A 21,533-nucleotide genomic window follows, 5' to 3' on the forward strand; every position below is an offset into this window, starting at 1 on the left:
TTTATTTTCAAGACGTGAACACCGGCACTTCCTCCCTCCTACAACTTGCATCATATTAAGACTATCCACATCCCTTTCTTGCAAGCAACTTGCAATGTCACTTGTATAATATTTATATTTCACGTTTATCTAGTTCTTTCAAGTTTTGAAAGCCTTGCAAAAAAAATAGCCCACATTTATGAATACTTAATTACTTATTTATTTAATTGTTCTTATGTTACATGTTTTGCAAGAACCCACATTACACCCATGTGGGTGCTCTAAGGCTTTTACGGTCCTAAATTGTTTTTGTCTTGTCTGCACTTTAAACATGTCCTTAAGTGGGTTGATCATGTCAAATGCATCAAGATGTGCTGAGTTCTTTTGGAGCTCAAGGGTCGCTAATATGAAGCAAACCACCTCATTTGAGTCATTGAGACATTTTTCATGATCGTCCTAATAGACCTAATTAGAGGAGCCTCACGAATTGGTTCATCATTGACACAAAGCTTCTTCTGAAACTTGAGGTCAAGAATTATTGTGTTTGTTTGTTTGTTTTTAATCATTTTATTTTGTTTGTTTTTATAGAAGGAAACTGTAACCCATTAACCATGGAGATTCAGCTTGGAGGCAAGTTTATAAACTATTATCGAGAAAAAAAAAATACATCAATTAATGGTAAAGTAAAATTTGTAGATTTATTACAGAGAAATAATAAAACCACCTATAATCTACCAACCATAATATGAATTACGTCATCTTGGTCAAGTTTCTTTTGTTTTATTTTTCTCAACGCTTTCATTAAACTATATATATGCCACATAAAATGTTATATGAAATATAAAGTGAGAAATCATAATGGATATAATAATAAAGTGAAGGAGGTCAACACTCAACAAACTTTGCTCATGCTTAAAGCAAATGTTAGTTTGGTTTGGTGATTGCACACAAAAATTGTGATCCAGACAGACTCACTCCAGAGAGAGTTTTAAAGCAAAAGCAATAAAGCCTACAAAAGCAAATGAAACCAAAGTCCAAAAATATCACACACACACACGCACACACAAAGTAATATCAGTGCAAAAAGAAAAAGAAAAAATCGAAATGAAGAACTTAGCAAATATGGGGAGTGGTGTATCAGCATCAGTGGATGAGAACGATGATGAAGATATTTCAAAATCAGCTTTTGCGTCATTTCAAGCAAGAGAAGAAGAAATCGAGAAAATGAAAATGCAAGTCAAGGAAAAAGTTGAAATGAAATTAGGCCAAGCTGAAGAACAAACCAGACGCTTAGCTCAAGTTTGGGAAGTAAGCCCCACAAAAACTTTATAACATCACATTTTTTAATAAACTTCTAATGTTATTTTTGGCATTATTTATACGTTAAAGATTTTTTATTTATTTTGTAAAATGAAATGTATCAGGAGCTCGAAGTTTTGACAGATCCAATGAGGAAAGAAGTAGCATCGGTCCGAAAGAAGATAGATGTGGCTAACCGTGAGGTCAGATCGCTCGGGCAAAGCTGCCAGAAGAAGGTATGGCTGCCCGACTGCCCACCCGCCCGCCCGCCTTCTTTGATATATCTGGTAAAAAGTTATTAATATTGATTTATAATTTGACATGAAAAAACAGGAGAAAGAGTATAAAGAAGCATTGGACGCTTTTCATCAAAAGAATAACGAAAAAAACCAACTAACTGCCACGTTAGTCGAGGTGATTAATTTTTCATCAATTTTTTCTTCATATTTTAATTTTATTTGATGATTGACGAATAATGTTGTTTTCTTGATAATTTCAGTTGGTGAAAGAAAGTGAGAATGTGAGGATGAAGAAACTTGAGGAGCTCAGCAAGAACATTGATCCTTCATGCTGATTATATATTATTATATGGATCCACTTACAAAAGTTTTTTTTTTTTTTTTTGTTTCGACTTTAATGTTATGTGTTGTATGTTTGATGATGCTTTGCTTCTCATAAATGATTCATTTGTAATTGCCAATTAAAGAATTTTTCTTCATATAATTACTTATCCACATATCGTGCAAACATGAAAACATAATTGCATTGAAACCAATTCACTGGACAAACATATAATGTGCATTCATTCATATGTGAAGAAATGAGAATTCCAGTTCAAAAACTACCAAGGGTAGAAAAGGAAACTCACAATACAATTTGGATAATTCTTCTTCTATACAGATGATCCCTCAACATCATTCTTTAATCCAATGGAAGCTGTTTGTACTCTGTCAACAGATTCGGTATATCGCTCATGCGTAACTAAACATTAAAAGGACATATGTTACTTACCAAAAAAAAACCAACAAAAAATAAATGCATCATAAAAAAATATTACCTGAGAAGCATTTGTAATATGATAAAAGCGAAAGGCATCTTTCTCATTCTCAGACTGTAAATTTGATCCAACCTTTGATCTACCATAGTTGAAGAAGTAAGTTTCACTTATAATAAGTTATAATCCAAAGTAGGAAGATATAATAAACAAACAATGAAGATGTAAAATCTTACAAGTGATGGCGAGTAATCAGACGTTTGTAGTCGCGCAATAAGGGGTTAAGCTCCTTCAGAGGTATTGATTTTGGGGAAGAATTTTGCCAATGTTCACGGAGTGCATCAACAGCCTGTAGTAAGTTTTATATATAATAATATAATATATTTCAGTCACATATGACAAAAAGAGAAATAAAATAACTAAATAAAGATATCTGACCTGTTTATTATTAAATGATTTATTTCCATTTATCCTTGATGCTAATTCAAGAAATTCTTTATCTTCTGATTCATGAACAATTTGAAGATTATGACCAGAAAATGAAACAGAAATATTCAGTCTCTTTTGCAGCTCTGAGATAGCTGAACCTTCCATGTCGTTTTCCTGAAACCATGTTTTACATATGAACACTTAACAAAAGGGTAAAATGGTCATTTTGTCACGTACAGACAGTTTGGCTTATTTACTCTAAAAAACAAACAGAAAAACATCATTACTCATTTCAGCCACTTTACCTTACAAGCACCTAATCGTTTTTTGGACTGAGTAGACCACTAACTTTGTTTTTAAGTGTACTCTAATTGAATTCAAAAAACCGATTAGGGACTAAATGAGTCAAAAAGTGAAAGTTTGTTGCTGAGCTGATACCTTTGTTTCAGATTGGAAGTCATTCCGGGTCTCTTGAATTACTTCTGATCGCTTTGAAATAGGATCATCTAAGATTTAATAAATAAAGTTCATGTGAATGAGATAAACTAAAACTTTATGGATTATGGATAATTTGAAAATATGAAAAGTAAATAAATAATAAATATTAAATACCTTCAGGAACTAACCACCATAGATCACCAAATGTGAGTTTTCCATCAAAGCCACCAAATAAGAGATAACGTGAGCCAATACATGTCATGGAGTGGTAAGCACGCGCAGCAGGAGCTTCAGTATTAGTTGCAAGGCGTTTCCACTGCACAGACACTGATAATAAAACACAATAACACAACACACAATAAAAAAAAATATAACAAAAGAACATAAACTATTTTTTTTTTTAAATCTTATGTGAAAATGACTGACACTGACTCACCCCTGTCTAAAACAACACAGTCATTGTAGTAAACATCATAGCGACTCAACCAACCACCGGTTCCATGGCCTCCAAACATGAGAAGCTGAAAAAGATATAATTTTTTTAAAAATAATAATAATAATAATAATAATGTTAATAAAAGTTGAAATTTGAAGAAAAGGAGACTAACATAGTGGCCTCCAGAGGTGACAGTATGCCCGCATCGGGCAGCTGGAGCTTGCCCGGGCAGCTTTAACTGTGTCCATCCAGGAGCTTCGTTATCTTCCTTACACAAACAATTCAAACAGATACTTCGTTAGTATTAAGACAATATAGTTTTACGGGAAGTAAGGGTAAAATGGTCATTTAGTCACGTTCAGAAGGTTTATTCAGTCTATAAAAGTAACAGACTTTATGTATATAGCATTTTATCCAGACATCATTACCCATACCTTCTTCAATGAGACCCTTTAAAGCCCATAAATCACCCATGATTGGTCCTCCACCTCCTGCCAAAAGATCAATAGAATGATTAGAATCATTATTAAATAAATAAATATTATGAAAAAGAATAGAAAAAAAAAACAGGCATTGAATTTGAGGTCACCTCTGCCACCATATACAAGCAACCGTTTCTCAACCATAGTGGCTGTATGACCACACCTTGGTGGTGGCAATGTTCCTGTAACTGCTAACTCTCTCCACTCCAACGACACTATTTAAGAAACATAAAACATAAAGATAATATTCATCATCATAATAGTAAACACATAAATAAAAGTAAAAAAGGATAAGATTTTTAAGGCAAAAACATTACTTGTATCCAAGACAAATACATCTGATAACCACTTTTTACCATCCCATCCACCATACCTATAATAAGCATGTAAGGGACCATTATTATTAAGGTATGTATGTACATATGGGGTAACAAATAGGGAATAATTGTGAGTAGCAATTCTGACATTACTATTTTATGGTTCCCAATGGCTGAAGCAGCAGCAAAATCTCTTGGTGAAGGTAAATCACCAAAGCTGGTAAGTTCAGACCATTGCCATATATCTGGACATTGAATTTAATGTGAATGAAGTATGCATCTTGATCATTGGTGAAAAGTAAGTTGGAATTAATAGTTGTTGAGTAAAAAAAGTTTATAGTTAATAAATTACCAGTATCTAGGACCCAAAAGTCTCCCAATCTGCATGTTCAAGTATTTTTGTTAGTCATTTGTGAGTAACAGTAAAGAAATTGGCAGAAAAAACTGGTTGTTTTTTATTTTTTAGTTTTTGTAATGGTCTAAAAAGACAATTATAACCTTTTGGTACCAAGTCGCCCACCAAAAACAAACATATGGCAGTCGATTGCAATGGCAATATGAAATGCTCGAGGACTGGGCCCCATTTGGCCATCTGAACCACTACCTGTGCACTGAGGCTGGAACCATAACTTATTCTCTGAAACATTAAAAAGGAGGAAATTTATTACTTGATGAAGAATTTCTGAATAATGTTTATCAGCTTAGAAACCAGCAATACTTGTTGGTTGCATAAATGAGAAAGTTATATTCACTTCCATACAAGAGGATTTCTGTTCCATTGATTGCTAAAGAAGAACAAGATTCAATCTTTTCAATGAATTGACTTAAAAATCATTCAACCTGGTAATGTGATGATCAAATCGGACACTATCCATTAATAGTCAAAGATAAGCTTATTTCCAAAACTTAATTCCTCATTTGTTGAGGCTCATAAAACAATAAGCATTAGAAAATCACTAGATTTTGGTAGGGTTTAACAATGAGTACACGAATATTACTAAAATCCACAAGTAAATTCGTTTCACATTCGTATATCTTTGTCTCCTTTTACTTTTTTCCTTGTATATAGCAAGATTACATGAATGAAAGGGCTGTTAATATGCCATTAAACATTCACGCTACTGGCCACATGCAGTTACATAATTTACAGAACTGATTTACAAATGAGAATTAGAATCAGGCATGATAATAACCACGAGAACCTAACACTGACAATTAATGAGTTGACTATATCTGAAATTTCGTTAATTACTGGATGATAAAATCATAATCAAAGAAGTAGATACCGATGTCGTATACAGAGATGTCATCGAGGAAATTCTTATCGACAAGACCACCAAACACTATGATCTTAGACTTTCCAATATTGACTGCGGTGTGGCCACTGCAATAATGATCAATTTACACGATTCATTTCCAAAATTCCATCCGATAAAGAACAGGCGGCTTTAAGTCAAATAAATTGGAGAAGAGAGCGATTGTTTTACCTCCGAGGAGTAGGAAGAGGTCCACCAAAATCGGAGGGTGAAGCTCGAACCCAGTGATGCATTGCTGTCTCTCTCCCCCCTCTCTCTCAGATCCGAAACTATTCAATCGGAGCTTTAACCGCATAGCTAAACCGGGCTTTATACAAGACCGTGTCGTATGAAACCTGAAAAATGTGATTTTAAGTTTTTAACGTACCAATCAGTTTTCTAATATTACGATAGATTTTTTAAGTCATCTAACCAAAAAAATTGTATTTGGAAATAATAACCACAGTTTATAAAATTTGTAAAATAACTAATTTATGACCAATGATTGTTAGGTTCCGAGTCTGGAATCTAACACTCATACGATCCGGACTAGAAAAGTACATTCCGGAATGTACAGTGATGAATCCCACGCTTCAGGGGGGCTAGTTAATCGTATATAAGGTGATACTCGTTCGTTCGTAGGATAACCGAACCAGAGAAAATAGAGTAAACGTTAGACGTTCATTGGGAGCTTAACCCGGGAGAAGGCATTAATGCTTAAGTCAGATGCAAGATATGGGTAATCGTAATCGATCATAAGTGAGATGTGGTTGTTGAGAGCATCACTATTCGTGGTTGAGTTGGTTTGCCTTATACTTTCTTTGCATGGGGAAATGGAGATGAGGACGAGCGGTCCCCGTCTCATCGTCATTAATGCGCCTAGTGTCGAAGGTACAAAAACAGTACTTATGAACTGTCGGTAGTCTTGTCATTCTCGTTATACAAGTTGTATCGAACTGTTGGTCCATGACAGGCTATTTATGCGTTGTTCCCTAAGTTTCCTTGACTTGACACTCATGAATGCTATTGTGACATAACTTTTTGCTATCCCTTCATAACTTTACCCTACAACTATTGACATAGCTTAACTTATGATGAATGAACCATAGTTTCATTTTCTATGTAACCGTTTGGACTCGCCATAGTACTCTTTTCACTTGTTGTATATAGGATCAAACCCTTGTGGCCGAACCCCATCGATCCTTTACATAGCCGAACCATGGTGTTTAAACCATGGTAGCTTGTATGATCGAACCATGGTAGCCGAGCCAAGGTGATCTTTGTGTTGGGTTTTGAGCATTCTAACACTCCTAAGTGTACATGCAACCCTAAATACCTTGGATCTATGTTTTCTCTATTATACATGAAAATATGAACTTTCCAAGGTATTCATCCTAACTAGCATAATAACATTGATTCATATGAATATATCAAGTTAGAATTACATACCTCTTTGATGTAGAATGTCTTCATGAAGCATGAGTGCCTAGTGCCCCAAGTATGAGACCTCAAATGGTTTACACAACACCAAATACACTTGGAATAGATTAGAGAGAAATCCACACTTCATAAAATCGGCTAGCCCTTTCACATATACTCTAGTGTCGATTTTGTCACCAATAAGATCTTTATATAGTGTCACAATTAGGGTAAACCCTAATTGTCATGGCTTTCCATTTCCTTGGATCCATGGGTTCAAATACACCATGGAGCATCCTATGGGTTTTATCCCAACTTGATAATCCATGGAGCATTAGCCCACTATACAAGTATGGATGATTTACACAATTAACCCATATATTTAATTAGTCTTCTTTTGATCACTTAATTAATCCTAGATTAATTCTTGATCAATACTAATTAAATAATCTTATTAATATATTATAACTTATAAGATATTAACAAACCTTAAGTGTTATTTCTCTCATTATAGTCTATCCAAATGCATGATGTCATGCAACCCAAATGGACCATGCCGCGTCGGGTCAAGTCTTACCAATTATAGTTATGGACTTAGACATTAATCCAACAGTCTCCCACTTGGATAAGTATAAAACTATTATTGCGTATGACTTCAAGAACCGACTTGCAATCGTAGCTCTCAAAAGCTTCTGTCGAACTCTGACCTTGTAGATGAACTCTGACCTTTGTCAATGACTTGTCCATTAGATAAGGGATCATATATTCCTCCATTCTAGATATCATATGGACTGAGACATGGATTTTAATCATTCTCTCTGTCCATTTGTTGTTTTCCGATTTCCGATTTATGACGACTGACTAATTGAACAAATCAAATCAGTCCAGGCCCAACCGAGCACTTACATTTGTCATCACCAAATCATCGAGGGGCCCATAGATATCGCTTTTATCCCGAAGGTAAAAGGAATGGATAAACTTCGAATCATATGGCTTGTTCTACTACTTGTTGAATCATACACAAAGGCACGTTTTATAACATCGAGTTACCAATGCGTTTTCGTGCAATCAATGTACAACCAACTCATAGTAACAACTCATATCTCTAGGTTTGAAGAATATAAGATATTATCGTCTCATGATCACTCGTGATAAAATCCATGAGGTGATTCCAATGAGCGCGGGTTGAATCCAATACTCAGAACTTATGAGCACTCATAAGTGTTGTAGCCCTTTGTCCAACATCTTAAACCTCTACAAGCCAACCCATGACAGTCTTGATTCATATCTACTTCCAACATATGATCGACTGTGGATGGTTTGAATAACTTAGTCATTCTGGAAGAATAACCTAGTTTATTCTGGAAGTCAAAACATGCAAAATGAAACACAAGAATAATTGAATCTAATATGGTATCAAAACCTATGAACATAAATAAAACACCTTTTATTTATCACCATATGATTACACATTATTCATTGTATACTGTTTCAGCTATCAACTTTATTCTTGAATTAAAACACTAGTTGTCCCATGCTCCGAGCATGTACACTATGTTTTCTAAACACTAGTCATGCCATACACCAAGTATGCATACTATGTTTGTCTATGATCTTTACTTTGTGAAAGAGATCGATTGAACATAATTCCAATTATTCTCATTTCACAATCCCAAATCCTTACTACAAATGCAAGAATTCCAAATTCATGCCATTTACTGAAATCTGTTAGATTCTAAACTTATATGCATTGATCCTCTTGTAATGATTATGCACAAAGTCATAAAGACTTGACAACAACCATTACAGAGCATTCCAAAGGAGATCAGCTCCTTGGAAACATCCTTCTTGCATTAAGTTTCCTAATCTTACACAGATTGAATAATTTCTAACTTTGAAACATTTCCATATTCCATTTTGACTATCACTTCTGAACAAGAGTTGCCTCCTTACAGATTATGTCAATATGGTCCTTCCATAATTAACACTATACTTCCAACTGTCCTTGAGCAACCAATCTTTGGTAAACCTTAGATTGTCCTCGACAATTGCTTAATCCTTTTAGTCATATCCAGTTCTAGACCTTTTCCCTTCTTAATGCACCAGGCATTTGGAAAATTTTAGAAAGGATGAATATAGCACATGTAATCGATCCTATATCCGAAGCATATGGGACACGATTCATGATGTCTCACATAAAGACTAAACCAGTCTTTTGCTATATTATTTCCATTTCAATTTGCTAAGTTCTCATAATTCAGATTATGAAAAGGGATGTCGTAATCATAATCGAATTTTAGAACGCAAATAATGGACCCATATATATAATTTTCTTATGTTGAGCTATTCCAACATGAAATTCATATATATATATATATATATATATATATATATATATATATATATATATATATATATATATATATATATATATATCCTTGACTAAATACGATTAAAACCTCAATCTAAGCTTTTAGATTTGAGATGAAGTATAATTTCATCTCCCTTAATTATAGCAAAACAATTTTTTCTCAATTGAAAACTTTTGTTTTTCTATAATTAACATTGCTAACTTGCAACCTTTATCATAATTATCATGCTCTCACTAACATGATGATTATTAGCATAACACTTATGCTCCCACTAGCTTTGACATTTACTCAGAAATCAGCTAAACTTCTAGAACAACAATACTTTATTGAATTTCTTTCCAAAGTTCAGATTTCTGATACTAGATTGCTTTGATAAAACTTTATCAATATCATATACCTTATCTTAGATAGCTCACAGGTGTGTCTAAACAAATTTAAGAACTATGAAAAGGGATGTTGTAAACATAGTCTTGATTGTTTAGACCTTTACCACTTCTCACAAGTCCATGTTAATGTGTCGGTTAACCACACACGCTCCACTAACGACTTTGAGAATGCAAATATCACAATTGCCATCTAGCTAAAATCTACTTAGTGAAAGTGTTTCCTCACCATCATTTTCATGAATCGGAGAGAAACCTTATGACACTTAGATTTTATGGTGTGTGTGTTCTTATCCATGTGAATTTGTCAAACCATAATGACAAGACTAGGTTAGTGACAAATCATAACTCATATGGATTGAACTTGTGCAATCTTACATTCTTGCCACCTGGCAGCTCAATGGCCTGCCATTGCTTCCAAGTTGTTGTGCAACCAATTGAGAACTCTAAGAACTCATATGCAACGCCATCTTTAATTTGAATGGGCACAGAATATGTCAAAATGATAGGTTATAAACCTCAAGTCGTGTGCTAGTGAAGAACTTCAGGTTTTATTCTTGATTAGTTCTTGAGACTTTCAAGACCTTTAAGACTCCCACTGTCCTCTTGACATATAAGACTCTCTTGTCAAATATTCAAGAGATAGTGTGGATTCTAACCATGACAAACACTTCACACAGTTGACCTTAGTTGGTCTTTGTTTTATCCAAAACATCACAACTTACCAATTTCAAATGTACAAGAGTACAAAACTTTTACTCTTACATTTGACAAGTGTTCTAAACCTTCTTTAAGACATGTCACTCAAGTTACAATCTTAGAGTATAACTCTAAGAATTTTTTTTTGGAACGAAGTATGAATCATCGTCTTGATTTAACCACTTCAACAATTCATGACTCCTCTTCTTAGCTATAAGAATCCACTAAGATGTCCTTAGAATACCAATTGTGATATGGTTTCTTAATCATCAAGATGATCACAAAACATGATACTAAAGTACTCTCCCATCTTTTTAGATTTAAGAAACTTTTATCTTTCTGCCTAATTTGATTGTTCTTATTCGCTCTGCCATACATTGGATCTTTTCCAATGTTTCAGAACTTATACTTAAGCTTGTAAGTATAACCATATTTACTAAACTTTAGTAAATCATGACGAATAGTCTTATCAATCTTTTGTGGTGGACTTAACCAGTGCACAAGAATGTGTACTCGATCCCTTAGTCCTTTACTTGACTCACACATCCATATGAACAAGTAGTTAGTCTTAATTTTTCCAATGCTTGAAAGTTCTTATTCATCATGCTATACAACTTGCATGATTCCAAGTTTCTATCCAACTGAAACTTGGGTGACGAGAATCTTTCCTTATTTGGTAAATTTAGACATTACCACAAATGAGAGAATCAAATTTACTTTCCAATATTGCTATCAGTGGAATCTTATAAGCAACAATTTTCCATAAACGTCATTGTAAGGATACATAAAATAAATAAATAAATAATTTCCTTTTATTTTAAAACTTTGCGGAAAAACAATCCTTACAGTGCAAAAGCACACGAAAACTTTGTTGTTATCTATTCCTAAGCAATATATCATAACTCCTGAGAAGTAGCTCAAGAATCCGATCTTCAAACTATGCGATAAAAATCCATCTACGCGATCAGATTCAGCATATTCTTTCTTTAAGTTCCTTCACTTTTCTTTGATTCTTAAAACATCACCATGTGACCCCCAGTCACATCATGTATCAATAATCTCATAATAGAAACTTAGCAGAGTTAGATAGTGGACTTTCCCTGAAGTAGAGTCAAACTTATTAACTTTAACACCCTTAGGTAAATTGGCAGCTTCGCAACCAATGCCCCTTCCTTTGGCAATTTAACATATGGACGCTTTGATAATGGAACATGGGACTATCACAGACTTAGCCTTTCTCTTTACCATTTGGTCAACCGAGTTGACTATGGCCGATCCCTTTCCATTGGGAAGAGAGAGCTTTACTGGATATCCAATGTCATCATTTTCAATGTCCATAAAGTTTTGGAAGTTGATCTTAGCAAATAGATAAGATCATTAAGGGTCTTGTCATAGTCTGTTTCATAGGAGTCCCAAAGGAACTCACTATGTGACTTAGAAAGTAGTTGAGCCACCAACTTTCTCAAGACTTTGACACCCAACTCTCCCGACTTGTCAATATGGGACTACATCTGCAAGATGTGATCACACATAGACCTTTGCTTGCCAATATGGCTTGAGTGACCTTAAATTTTTCAGGAACTTGTGGGTTAGGGAGAATAATTGGAGGAGGTGAAAGAAGTATGATTTCCATGGGACATCATCTTCATTTAGGAAAGCTTGTTTCAAGAGATTTGGTAAGATCATAAATGTCTAAACCAGACATCTTTTGGGAGATATTCAAGATAGTTGATTTAAAGTCCCTAATATAACACCCAATATGAAATATTAAGGCTAGGACCCAAGACAATACTTTTATAACTTGGAAGAGGGATGCCGTAATCCAAGCTATAAAATATTTGAAGGTAGTCGAATGACGATTCACTAATTTCCACCATGAAAACAAAAAAAAAATTATTAGTTTTTAATTGGTTTTTGAAACTCCTAGATCTTTGAGATTCATTGAACTGTTCAATGGTATGTTTCAATCTCGAGTGTGCCCTTCAGGTTTTGTGACTGGGATGTCGAGGATCACAAAACAAGGTGTGAAGTAACCATGCAAATATACTTGGTACCCTTAATATTTACCCCTTAATCGATGTGTCGGTTAACCACGCACGCTCCACCGATACTATGATAAATATTAAGTTACCCTTTGCCTAACTTGTTAAGTCCAGGTTAGTGTGCCGATTAACCACACACGCTCCACTAATGGTTTAAACAAAGTGCAAAGTGTAATTTCATGGGTTAGCACCTTATTCACATTTTTCCTAAGTAACTAAGATTGTGTATTAATAAGAGTTTAGTTACTTAGTATTTATCATTAATATTTTTAATTAATGGAGAATTATAGTCCTTTTCCTACCCGTTCGGCTAACGACCCTCCACCGGTCAAGGAAGCGGTGGGTGAGAGTGGACACCCATTAAACTGCCATTTTATAGGCAGTAACCTTATACCCCCTTATAGACTGGCTTCGTGAATGAGGCCTACTAACGGTAAGACTGACTTTACTCTTATATATATATATATATATATATATATATATATATATATATATATATATATATTAACTTATAATATTATAAAGTATAAGGGTTGAATTTTAACTTTTAAAATTCTAAGGGCTAACTTGGAATTAAAGTATTCATAAGTGAAAACTTTCCAAATTCCAAAACTTGAAGGCAAGTTTTAAAACTATTCAAAACTAATTAATTCCATAAATTATGTGTTTAAAGTGGTTTTAATTAAAAAAACTCTTCAAGTTCCATAACTTAGGACAAATTATGGAAGACTTTAAACTAATAAAAGAATGTAACTTTTCTTTATTTTGTAACTTATGGAATTAATTACGGTTACACATTTTATTACTTATTGAAGTGACTCTTGAACCTCCATAACTTGAGGACAAGACTCTTCATTTTTTGTAACCATTGCTAACTTTTATGAGTTTTATGAAACTTAAATGTGACCTTTCATGTAACTTGAGGACAAGTTACACAAACACATTTTAGAATCATTTCTTAGATTAAAATAGATTGAAAACACATAATCAATTAATTTATCTATTAATCTAAGCAACTCATATGAACAAAGATAATTCACATCAAACTTTTTCATGTAATTAGCATAACTTTTAAACTAATACAAAACATGAATCTATTGACAATTATCTTTGAAATTAGATTAGCATGAACATTACCACATCAAAAACAAGTTTACAAGTTCAAAAACAGCTTAGGGTAATGTTCCTAGTCCAATTCCAGCCAAGAAACACGAAGATATGTTGTCTGGAGGCCAAACTCGTCGAGTTTTATGGTCTGGACAAATTCAACTTTGAAAAAACACATTTGCATCAAGTATAAGAGAAAGCAAGCCTAGGCTCTGATACCATTATTGGGTTTTGAGCATTCTAACACTCCTAAGTGTACATGCAACCCTAAATACCTTGGATCTATGTTTTCTCTATTATACATGCAAATATGATGTAGCACCTGGTTCTTGGTACGTATTCTGTTATTTAATCTTCAATTATTTTGAATTTTTGGCCTTGGACTCGGCGAGTCGAAGGACTGACTCGCCGAGTAGAAGCGGGATGAGACGCGGAGTTTAAGTTGCGGACTCGGCGAGTCGGGTCCCGGACTCGGCGAGTAGCCGCTGTCTGGACAAAAACCCTAATCCAGGGGTTTGCACCCTATTTAAATGACCTTATGCAGCCTCCATTCCCCCTTTATGCTCCCAAACACTTCTCATAGCAAACCCTAGCCGTTCTTGAGAAAATCTAAGGCTTTTGAGTGATTCTTGTGAGTTTTGACCTCAAGGAAGAAGGAAGAGCATAGAAGGATCAAGAGGAGACTGAAGGATTCAAGTTTGGTTCATCATTTGCAGCCTACAGAAGGTATAAAGCCTGAACCTTACTCATTCATTTGTTAGATCCCTCTTTGAGGTGATTTAGGGCTTTTATAAGCCATTTTTGGTGGCCAATCATGTTTGCAAACATGGTTGGGGGTTTGGGCTTCTGTATCATGTCATTTTATGAGTCACAAGTCAGATCTAGGTTGCTTTTGCACTAAGGAAGGCCCCATGCAACAAAAGAACCATTTTAGAGCCTTTTAAGCTCTAATGTCCCATGCATGCATGTAAAGTTTGTAACTTTACGTGCTAAATCGAGTTTAGGGGCTTAGATCTATCTTTTGGACAAGTGTTGTACATCAGAAATCGAAGTTTTAAGGAGGGGATGTGACCGACTCAACGAGTCCATTCCTGGACTCGGCGAGTCCAAGGGTTCTGTCCCATATCTGTGAGGGTCAAAAGGACCAGTTGAGTGTGGAAAGGTTTTAGGGAGTCCCGGGGAGTGACCCAACGTTCTGGACTAAGCAAATTATTCTGGAAATTCATGGTACTCGACGACTGCATGAACAGACTCGGCGAGTCCAAGGCAATCTTCATAGAACTCGACGAGTCCAGGACAGAACGTGTTCATCGGATGAAGATTAACTCGACAAGTTGTTCATACAACTCGGCGAGTTGGATGAAGGACCATTGACTATCAGTTAGGAAGTGAACTCGTCGAGTCAATGCCTAACTCGACGAGTAGAGACTGGAGTAAAGACAATTGACTGGATATGGACTCGACGAGTTGACAAGCCAGCTCGACAAGTCGGGTCAACGAGAAGTTGACTTTGACTTTGATTTGACTTTGGTTTGGAATCGTTCAGGGGTAAAATAGTCATTTTACCCTAGGAATAGTATCAATGTCTGATTAAGTGTTTTATGGAAATATAGCCGGGGGATCACCGGAGCAGTTGTCAGACATTTGCGGATCAGCTTTTCAGCAGCCAGCCTTTTGAGGTGAGTTACCTTCCAGTAGGGGTGGGTCTAAGGCCACAATGTCGGCCCACCAAAGAGGAGTATTTAGAAGATGATTGTCTCTGTGATAATTATCTTGGTCTGACATGTGTTTGGTTATGATTCATATCTGTATGATATGTTACGTGCATGATAGGGATAGTTTCCCTGATAGTGGTCCTTAGGACCGAGGAGTAGGTCAGTACTCGGATATGCTTGATTGTATGCTTATATCTTGTTATTGTATGCTAGTGGTAAGGGGTGGAATAGACCCCGGTTACCGGTTGAAAGATACCGATGACGATTACCGTTGAAAGATACCGATGACGATTACCGGTTGAAAGATACCGATCGTATTGTATGGTATGTGGTATGTTGGGGGAACTCACTAAGCTTTGTGCGTACAGTTTCAGTTTTTGGTTTCAGGTACCTCTTCGTCTAAGGGGAAAGAGCCGGCGACATAGCATGGCATCACACACACACATCTGATTTTCCGCACGGTGTTTCTGGGATTGTACTCTAATATGATATTTGTTTATGCTTTGGGTTTCAAACATGGTACTTGATTTTTGAGATGACGTGTTTATACAATATTTTCTATTGAATGTTTTATGAGTTAATTAATTGAAAATGAAATTTTTGGACTTGAATTTTGGGATGTTACATATGAACTTTCCAAGGTATTCATCCTAACTAGCATAATAACATTGATTCACATGAATATATCAAGTTAGAATTACATACCTCTTTGATGTAGAATGTCTTCATGAAGCTTGAGTGCCTAGTGCCCCAAGTGTGACACCTCAAATGGTTCACACAACACCAAATACATTTGGAATAGATTAGAGAGAAATCCATACTTCATAAAATCGGCTAGCCCTTTCACATATACTCTAGTGCTGATTTTGTCACCAATAAGATCTTTATATAGTGTCACAATTAGGGTAAACCCTGATTGTCATGGCTTTCCATTTCCTTGGATCCATGGGTTCAAATACACCATGGAGCATCCTATGGGTTTTAGCCTAAATTGATAATCCATGGAGCATTAGCCCACTATACAAGTATAGATGATTTACACAATCAACCCATATATTTAATTAGTCTTCTTTTGATCACTTAATTAATCCTAGATTAATTCTTGATCAATACTAATTAAATAATCTTATTAATATATTAGAACTTGTAATATATTAACAAACCTTAAGTGTTATTTCTCTCATTATAGTCTATCCAAATGCATGATGCCATGCAACCCAAATGGACCATGCCAGGTCGGGTCAAGTCTTATCAATTATAGTTATGGACTTAGACATTAATCCAACACTTTGATATAGTCGAACAATGATGTTTAACTCCTGGTGGCTTATATGATCAAACCATGGTGATCCTTTACATAGTCGAACCATGGTGTTTAAACCATGAAGGCTTATATGATCGAACCATGGTGATCCTTTACATAGTCGAACCATGGTGGCTGAACCATGGTGATCCTTTACATAATTGAACCATGGTGTTTAAATCATGGCGGCTTGTATGATAGAACAATGGTGATCATTTACATCGCCGAACCATGGTGTTTAAACCATGGAGACTTGTATGATCAAACCATGGTGGTCGAACCATGGTGATCCTTTACATAGTTGAACCATGGTGTTGAAACCATGGTTGTTTATATGATCGAACCATGGTGATCCTTTACATAGTCGAACCATGGTGTTGAAACCATGGTTGCTTATATGATCGAACCATGGTGATCCTTTACATAGTCGAACCATGGTGTTTCAACCATGGCGGCTTGTATGATCGAACCATGGTGATCTTTTAGATAGTCGAACCATGACGTTAAACCATCGCGACTTGTATGATCGAACCATGGTGATTCTTTACATAGCCGAACTATGGTGTTGAAACAATGGCAGCTTATATAATCAAACCATGGTGATCCATTACATAGTCGAACCATGGTGTTTAAACCATGGTGATCCTTTACATATATGAACCATGATGTTTAACCCATGGCGGCTTGTATGATCGAACCATGGTAGCGAAACCATTGTGATCCTTTACGTAGTCAAATCATGGTGTTTTAACCATGGTGGCTTGTACGATTGAATCGTGATGACCGAACCATGGTGATCTTTTATATAGTCAAACCATGGTGTTCAAACCGTTGTGTCTTGTATGATTGAACCATGGTGGCCGAACCATGGTGATCATTTACATAGTCAAACCATAGTGGTTTGTGCTGTGAGACAATCTTTTTGTTTACCCAATTTGTGTATAACATGTCGGGTTAAGTAATGCAAATGATTTTTAAACAAAAGTCATATTGATCCTCAAAGCATACAGTTACATCAAAATAAACACTTGTAGTTGTTTTTCTTGATCCTTGAATTTCCCAAAAGAAAGATCATATTGCTTCAACATGGTCTAGCCGAGCCATCCTGCCCAGGGCCTTCTTCGTTTTCATCAAAACCTAAAAGTAGAAATGCCTCAAGTTGTGCATGTTCCAAGTTTGTGGTAACCGCCTTCCCTGCATGGTTTCTAGGATGTAATAACCATTCCTCTAAGCTCCAATAACTTTGTATGGTCCCTCCCAATTGGGACCCAACGTCCCTTCATGATCATGTCTACTACTCTTGTTTCTCCTTAACACCAGGTCCCCTACAACATAGGCTCAGGCTCAGACTCTCTTGTTATAGTATCGCTCTGTTATAGCCTAATATGTAGCTTACTGTATAGCAAACTCATTTCGTTTTTCTTCCAACTAATCCAAGCTTACCTGTAGGGTTTTTGAAAAAAATACTTGTGGCTCAAGAGATGATTTTCGAAAATAGGGAAGTTGTTGAGCCAAATTAGGGTTTGGAACTTAAGAAGGCTTATGGCTCAAGAGGGATTTTGAAAATAGGGAAGTAGTTGAGCCAAATTAGGGTTTTTGCAACAAAAAACTTGTGACTCAAGATTGATTGCGAAAATAGGGTGGTTGTTGAGCCAAACTAGGATTTTGGAGCAAAATAGGGTTGTGGCTCAAGAGTGAATTTCGAAATGAGGTAGTTTAGCCAAATTAGGGTTTTGGAACAAGAAATTACTGTGGCTCAAGATGAATTTCAAAATTTGGTTGTTGAGCCAAATTTGTTGTTGTGCCAAGGTTGCTTGTTGCTCACCAACTGAAATTGCATGTTGCTTACGCGACTGTTGCTCACGAACCCTTGTTGCTCCAAGCGAGTATAAGAGTAAGAATTTGTGAGAGAGTGAAAGAGCAAGAATGAGAAGTAGAAGTGAGGTATTTATAGGTGAAGGTTTCTAGGGTTTCTCAATGGACCAAAATAAGGCTTGCATGGGCCAACTTGTGGGCCCATAAGGCTTGGATGGTACTCAAGTATAAATAGGAGAATTTCAACTTGAGCTGCGAGCGCGAGAATGATGCCTTGAGAATCAAGAAAGAAAGAGGTGGTGCATGCATGGATGATATCTTTGAGACGTGCATGGCACCTAAGGAAAGACCTACTCGAAACGTGCATGACATACTTGACATGTGCATGGCCTACTTGAGATGTGCAGGGTCGACATGAAATGTGCATGGCTCATTAAAAAAACGTGTGTAGCCTATTCAAAACTTGCATGGCACATTTATTATGCTTTATGTGGACTTAATGAGCCACATGGGCGTGATGCATCAAGTGGTTGAAGATGCTTCAAGTTGTTGATCATGTTCCAATGTTCTTGATCATGTTCCAATGTTATTGAACATGGTCCAAAATTTTTTGAACATGCTCTAAATGACTAACGATGCTCCATGCTGGTCCAAGTGATCAAGATCCTTCAAGTTGGTGAAATTGCTCCAAGGTACTTCCAGTTGATCAAGAAGATGAAGGTGTTCCAAGATGCCTTAAGATGATGAAGATAATAAAGATAGTCCAACATGCCTCAAGATGATCAAGATGATGAAGATGGTCCTAAATGCCTCAAGATGATCAAGATGATGAAGATGGTTCAAGTGATAAAGATCATCCATTTTCTCCAAAGTATTTCTAGTTGGTCCAAGTTGAATGTAGTTGCTCCAACTTTGGTTCTTTAAAGCTTTTGATCTTGACCTTCTTCACAATATACAAGTATTCTCCATAAACCAAAATAATCACATATGATTTTCTTGAAGAGGATGATCCATTGTCATAAGATGATCCACTTAGCTAAGGATGTTCCATGATCAAGTAAGTGATGTTCTATATCTAACTTAGCTGCTTTACCTAGATTCTTAGGCATGCTTTTAAACAGAAAGTATGAAAATGCAAACACTAAATAATCTATCTTTATGTGTGATGTTTGTGCATATGGATAGAGAATCATAGAATGAAATAGTAACATGCAGTGAAGTGTGTGCATGTGGAATAAAAAACTGTAACGACTGAAAAATACAACCAATTTTAAAATTTTCAAAAACAGCTCGATTCCATTAAATCTTTATAAAAAGGTTTTCAATACCAAACATTTAACGTATTCCCAGAATCACATTACTACAAAATCATGAGGAGCGGTACGATCACGCCTTCGCCTTGCCACGGTCTCCTGAAGAACCTGAAAAACATAAAACCACAACTGTAAGCCCGAAAGCTTAGTGAGATATCCCCAAAATACCAACCACATACACCATACACGCATAACATGGCACAACATATCAGATCACAGAACAGCCATGCACTTCGGGTCTACTGTGTGACTGGTCCGCCGCACCGGCCTACAGTCCACCTGGTCCACCCTCTGAGTCTAGCCATATACATCGAGTCTACAGTGTGATTGGTCCGCCCGCACCGGGCCTTCAATCCACCTGGTCCACTCTCCGAGCCTCGGCACGTCTGGTCCGCCCTCTTGGGGCCTACAGCCTATCCGGACCGCTCGCTGGGCCTTCGGAATAACCGGTCCGCCCTGGGTATCTTGGCCTACAGCACAAAGCAGGACCCGCCTCAACCCAACTCCAATCCAAACAACCATGTGCACATATACATACAATCATATAGAAATTCACAGTCAACAAGCAGATCAAACAGATCACATAACATATCATCATCCTAACCAGGATACCGACCTAACAGGTCACTAGCATATCATCTCCCTATCTCTCAGGATACCAATCTCAATCAGATCTCTAACATATATCATCCTAGCTCTCAGGATGCAAACATATCACAGCAACAACATAACAACAACTACCCGGATCTCAATCCGATAAGGGTCGGGCTTGGTGCCTTAGACCCTGTTGATATAGTGAGGATAACTCACCTCGCGAATGCCAATACTCTAAACTGAAGAAGCAGACTCTTGAACCACCAACTCACCGCAAATCCCGAACTAACCATCATAACAAATAAACATTAGGTCAAACATACTTCCACATATCGGAGCAAGACCAAAATCCAAATCTCATACAAAGTCCAACATTGGCCCAATTTACCAAATTGGGCCCACTTCACCAAATGGGCCTAGAACCAAAGTCCATAACAATAATTGGGCCCAAAACACTCTGTCCATAAATTCCCAGACTTGGCCCAACAACCAACTGCCCACTAACGGCCCAAACTCAAAGCCCAAAAATGAAAGTCCAACAGGAGGAGTACGCTGGGCATACCCTCCTTGGTACGCGAGGCGTACAACATTGACTCGCAAAGGAAATCGGGGCACTGGCCCGCTACGTGGGTCGTACTCTAAGGCTACGCAGAGCGTAACCCTGATGCTTAACAAATCCACATAATGACTTAATGGTTTAAGCTCTTAAGCCCAAACTTCAGATCCTTAAGCCAAAAATGATTAGAACTCATAAAGTCTCAGACTTTATCACTTGGGACGTCCTTAAGCTCTTAATCCAAGGTCTTAATCCATTAAGACCTATATATCTCACACATGGAACAACTACAGCCCTTAGGACCTCATTTTTCTCACTCAAGACCTCCCCAAAGGTCTGAAAGGATAGATAATCTTGACCAAATCGAAATATGCAACAAGGTGAGGACTTTTGGGACAAGAATGGGGACAAAGCTTCAAAATACATAGATCTATACAATATGAAGGTCAAGCAAGAAGCTTTATACCTCAAACAAGCTCCAAAGGATGGTATCTCTTCAGATCTACAAGCTCCAATCGTCCCTCTTCTTCCTTGACAACTTCTCTT

General features: G+C 36.5%; 2 protein-coding genes across 3 annotated transcripts; one reads left to right on the top strand and one right to left on the bottom strand.

Moving 5' to 3' along the window:
• Positions 1 to 1,083: 1,083 nt before the first annotated feature.
• On the top strand, positions 1,084 to 2,012 carry LOC111914262 (uncharacterized). Its single transcript, XM_023910062.3, has 4 exons — positions 1,084 to 1,287; positions 1,404 to 1,514; positions 1,612 to 1,692; positions 1,778 to 2,012. Exons 1-4 carry the CDS (start codon positions 1,084 to 1,086, stop codon positions 1,850 to 1,852), a joined length of 471 nt encoding a protein of 156 aa, XP_023765830.1. The 3' UTR covers positions 1,853 to 2,012.
• LOC111914162 (protein GLUTELIN PRECURSOR ACCUMULATION 3) lies at positions 1,251 to 6,019 on the bottom strand. Of its 2 annotated transcripts, XR_002857734.3 has the most exons (17): positions 5,862 to 6,019; positions 5,661 to 5,758; positions 4,873 to 5,011; positions 4,727 to 4,755; positions 4,523 to 4,619; positions 4,375 to 4,430; positions 4,165 to 4,272; positions 4,010 to 4,066; positions 3,748 to 3,839; positions 3,576 to 3,660; positions 3,314 to 3,466; positions 3,140 to 3,207; positions 2,711 to 2,875; positions 2,509 to 2,621; positions 2,336 to 2,414; positions 2,147 to 2,259; positions 1,251 to 1,562 (listed from the first exon to the last, which is right to left on the bottom strand). XR_002857734.3 is itself a non-coding variant. In XM_023909947.3 (16 exons), exons 1-16 carry the CDS (start codon positions 5,921 to 5,923, stop codon positions 2,200 to 2,202), a joined length of 1,461 nt encoding a protein of 486 aa, XP_023765715.1. In that variant the 5' UTR covers positions 5,924 to 6,019; the 3' UTR covers positions 2,015 to 2,199. The 2 variants fall into 2 exon arrangements, 1 of the variants encoding a protein (XP_023765715.1); XM_023909947.3 differs by lacking the exon at positions 1,251 to 1,562 and having other exon boundaries at positions 2,015 to 2,259.
• Between the last annotated feature and the right edge of the window lie 15,514 nt (positions 6,020 to 21,533).

The sequence above is a fragment of the Lactuca sativa genome, chromosome 9 (genome assembly GCF_002870075.4).
Source record: "Lactuca sativa cultivar Salinas chromosome 9, Lsat_Salinas_v11, whole genome shotgun sequence".
Classification (NCBI taxonomy): domain Eukaryota; kingdom Viridiplantae; phylum Streptophyta; class Magnoliopsida; order Asterales; family Asteraceae; genus Lactuca; species Lactuca sativa.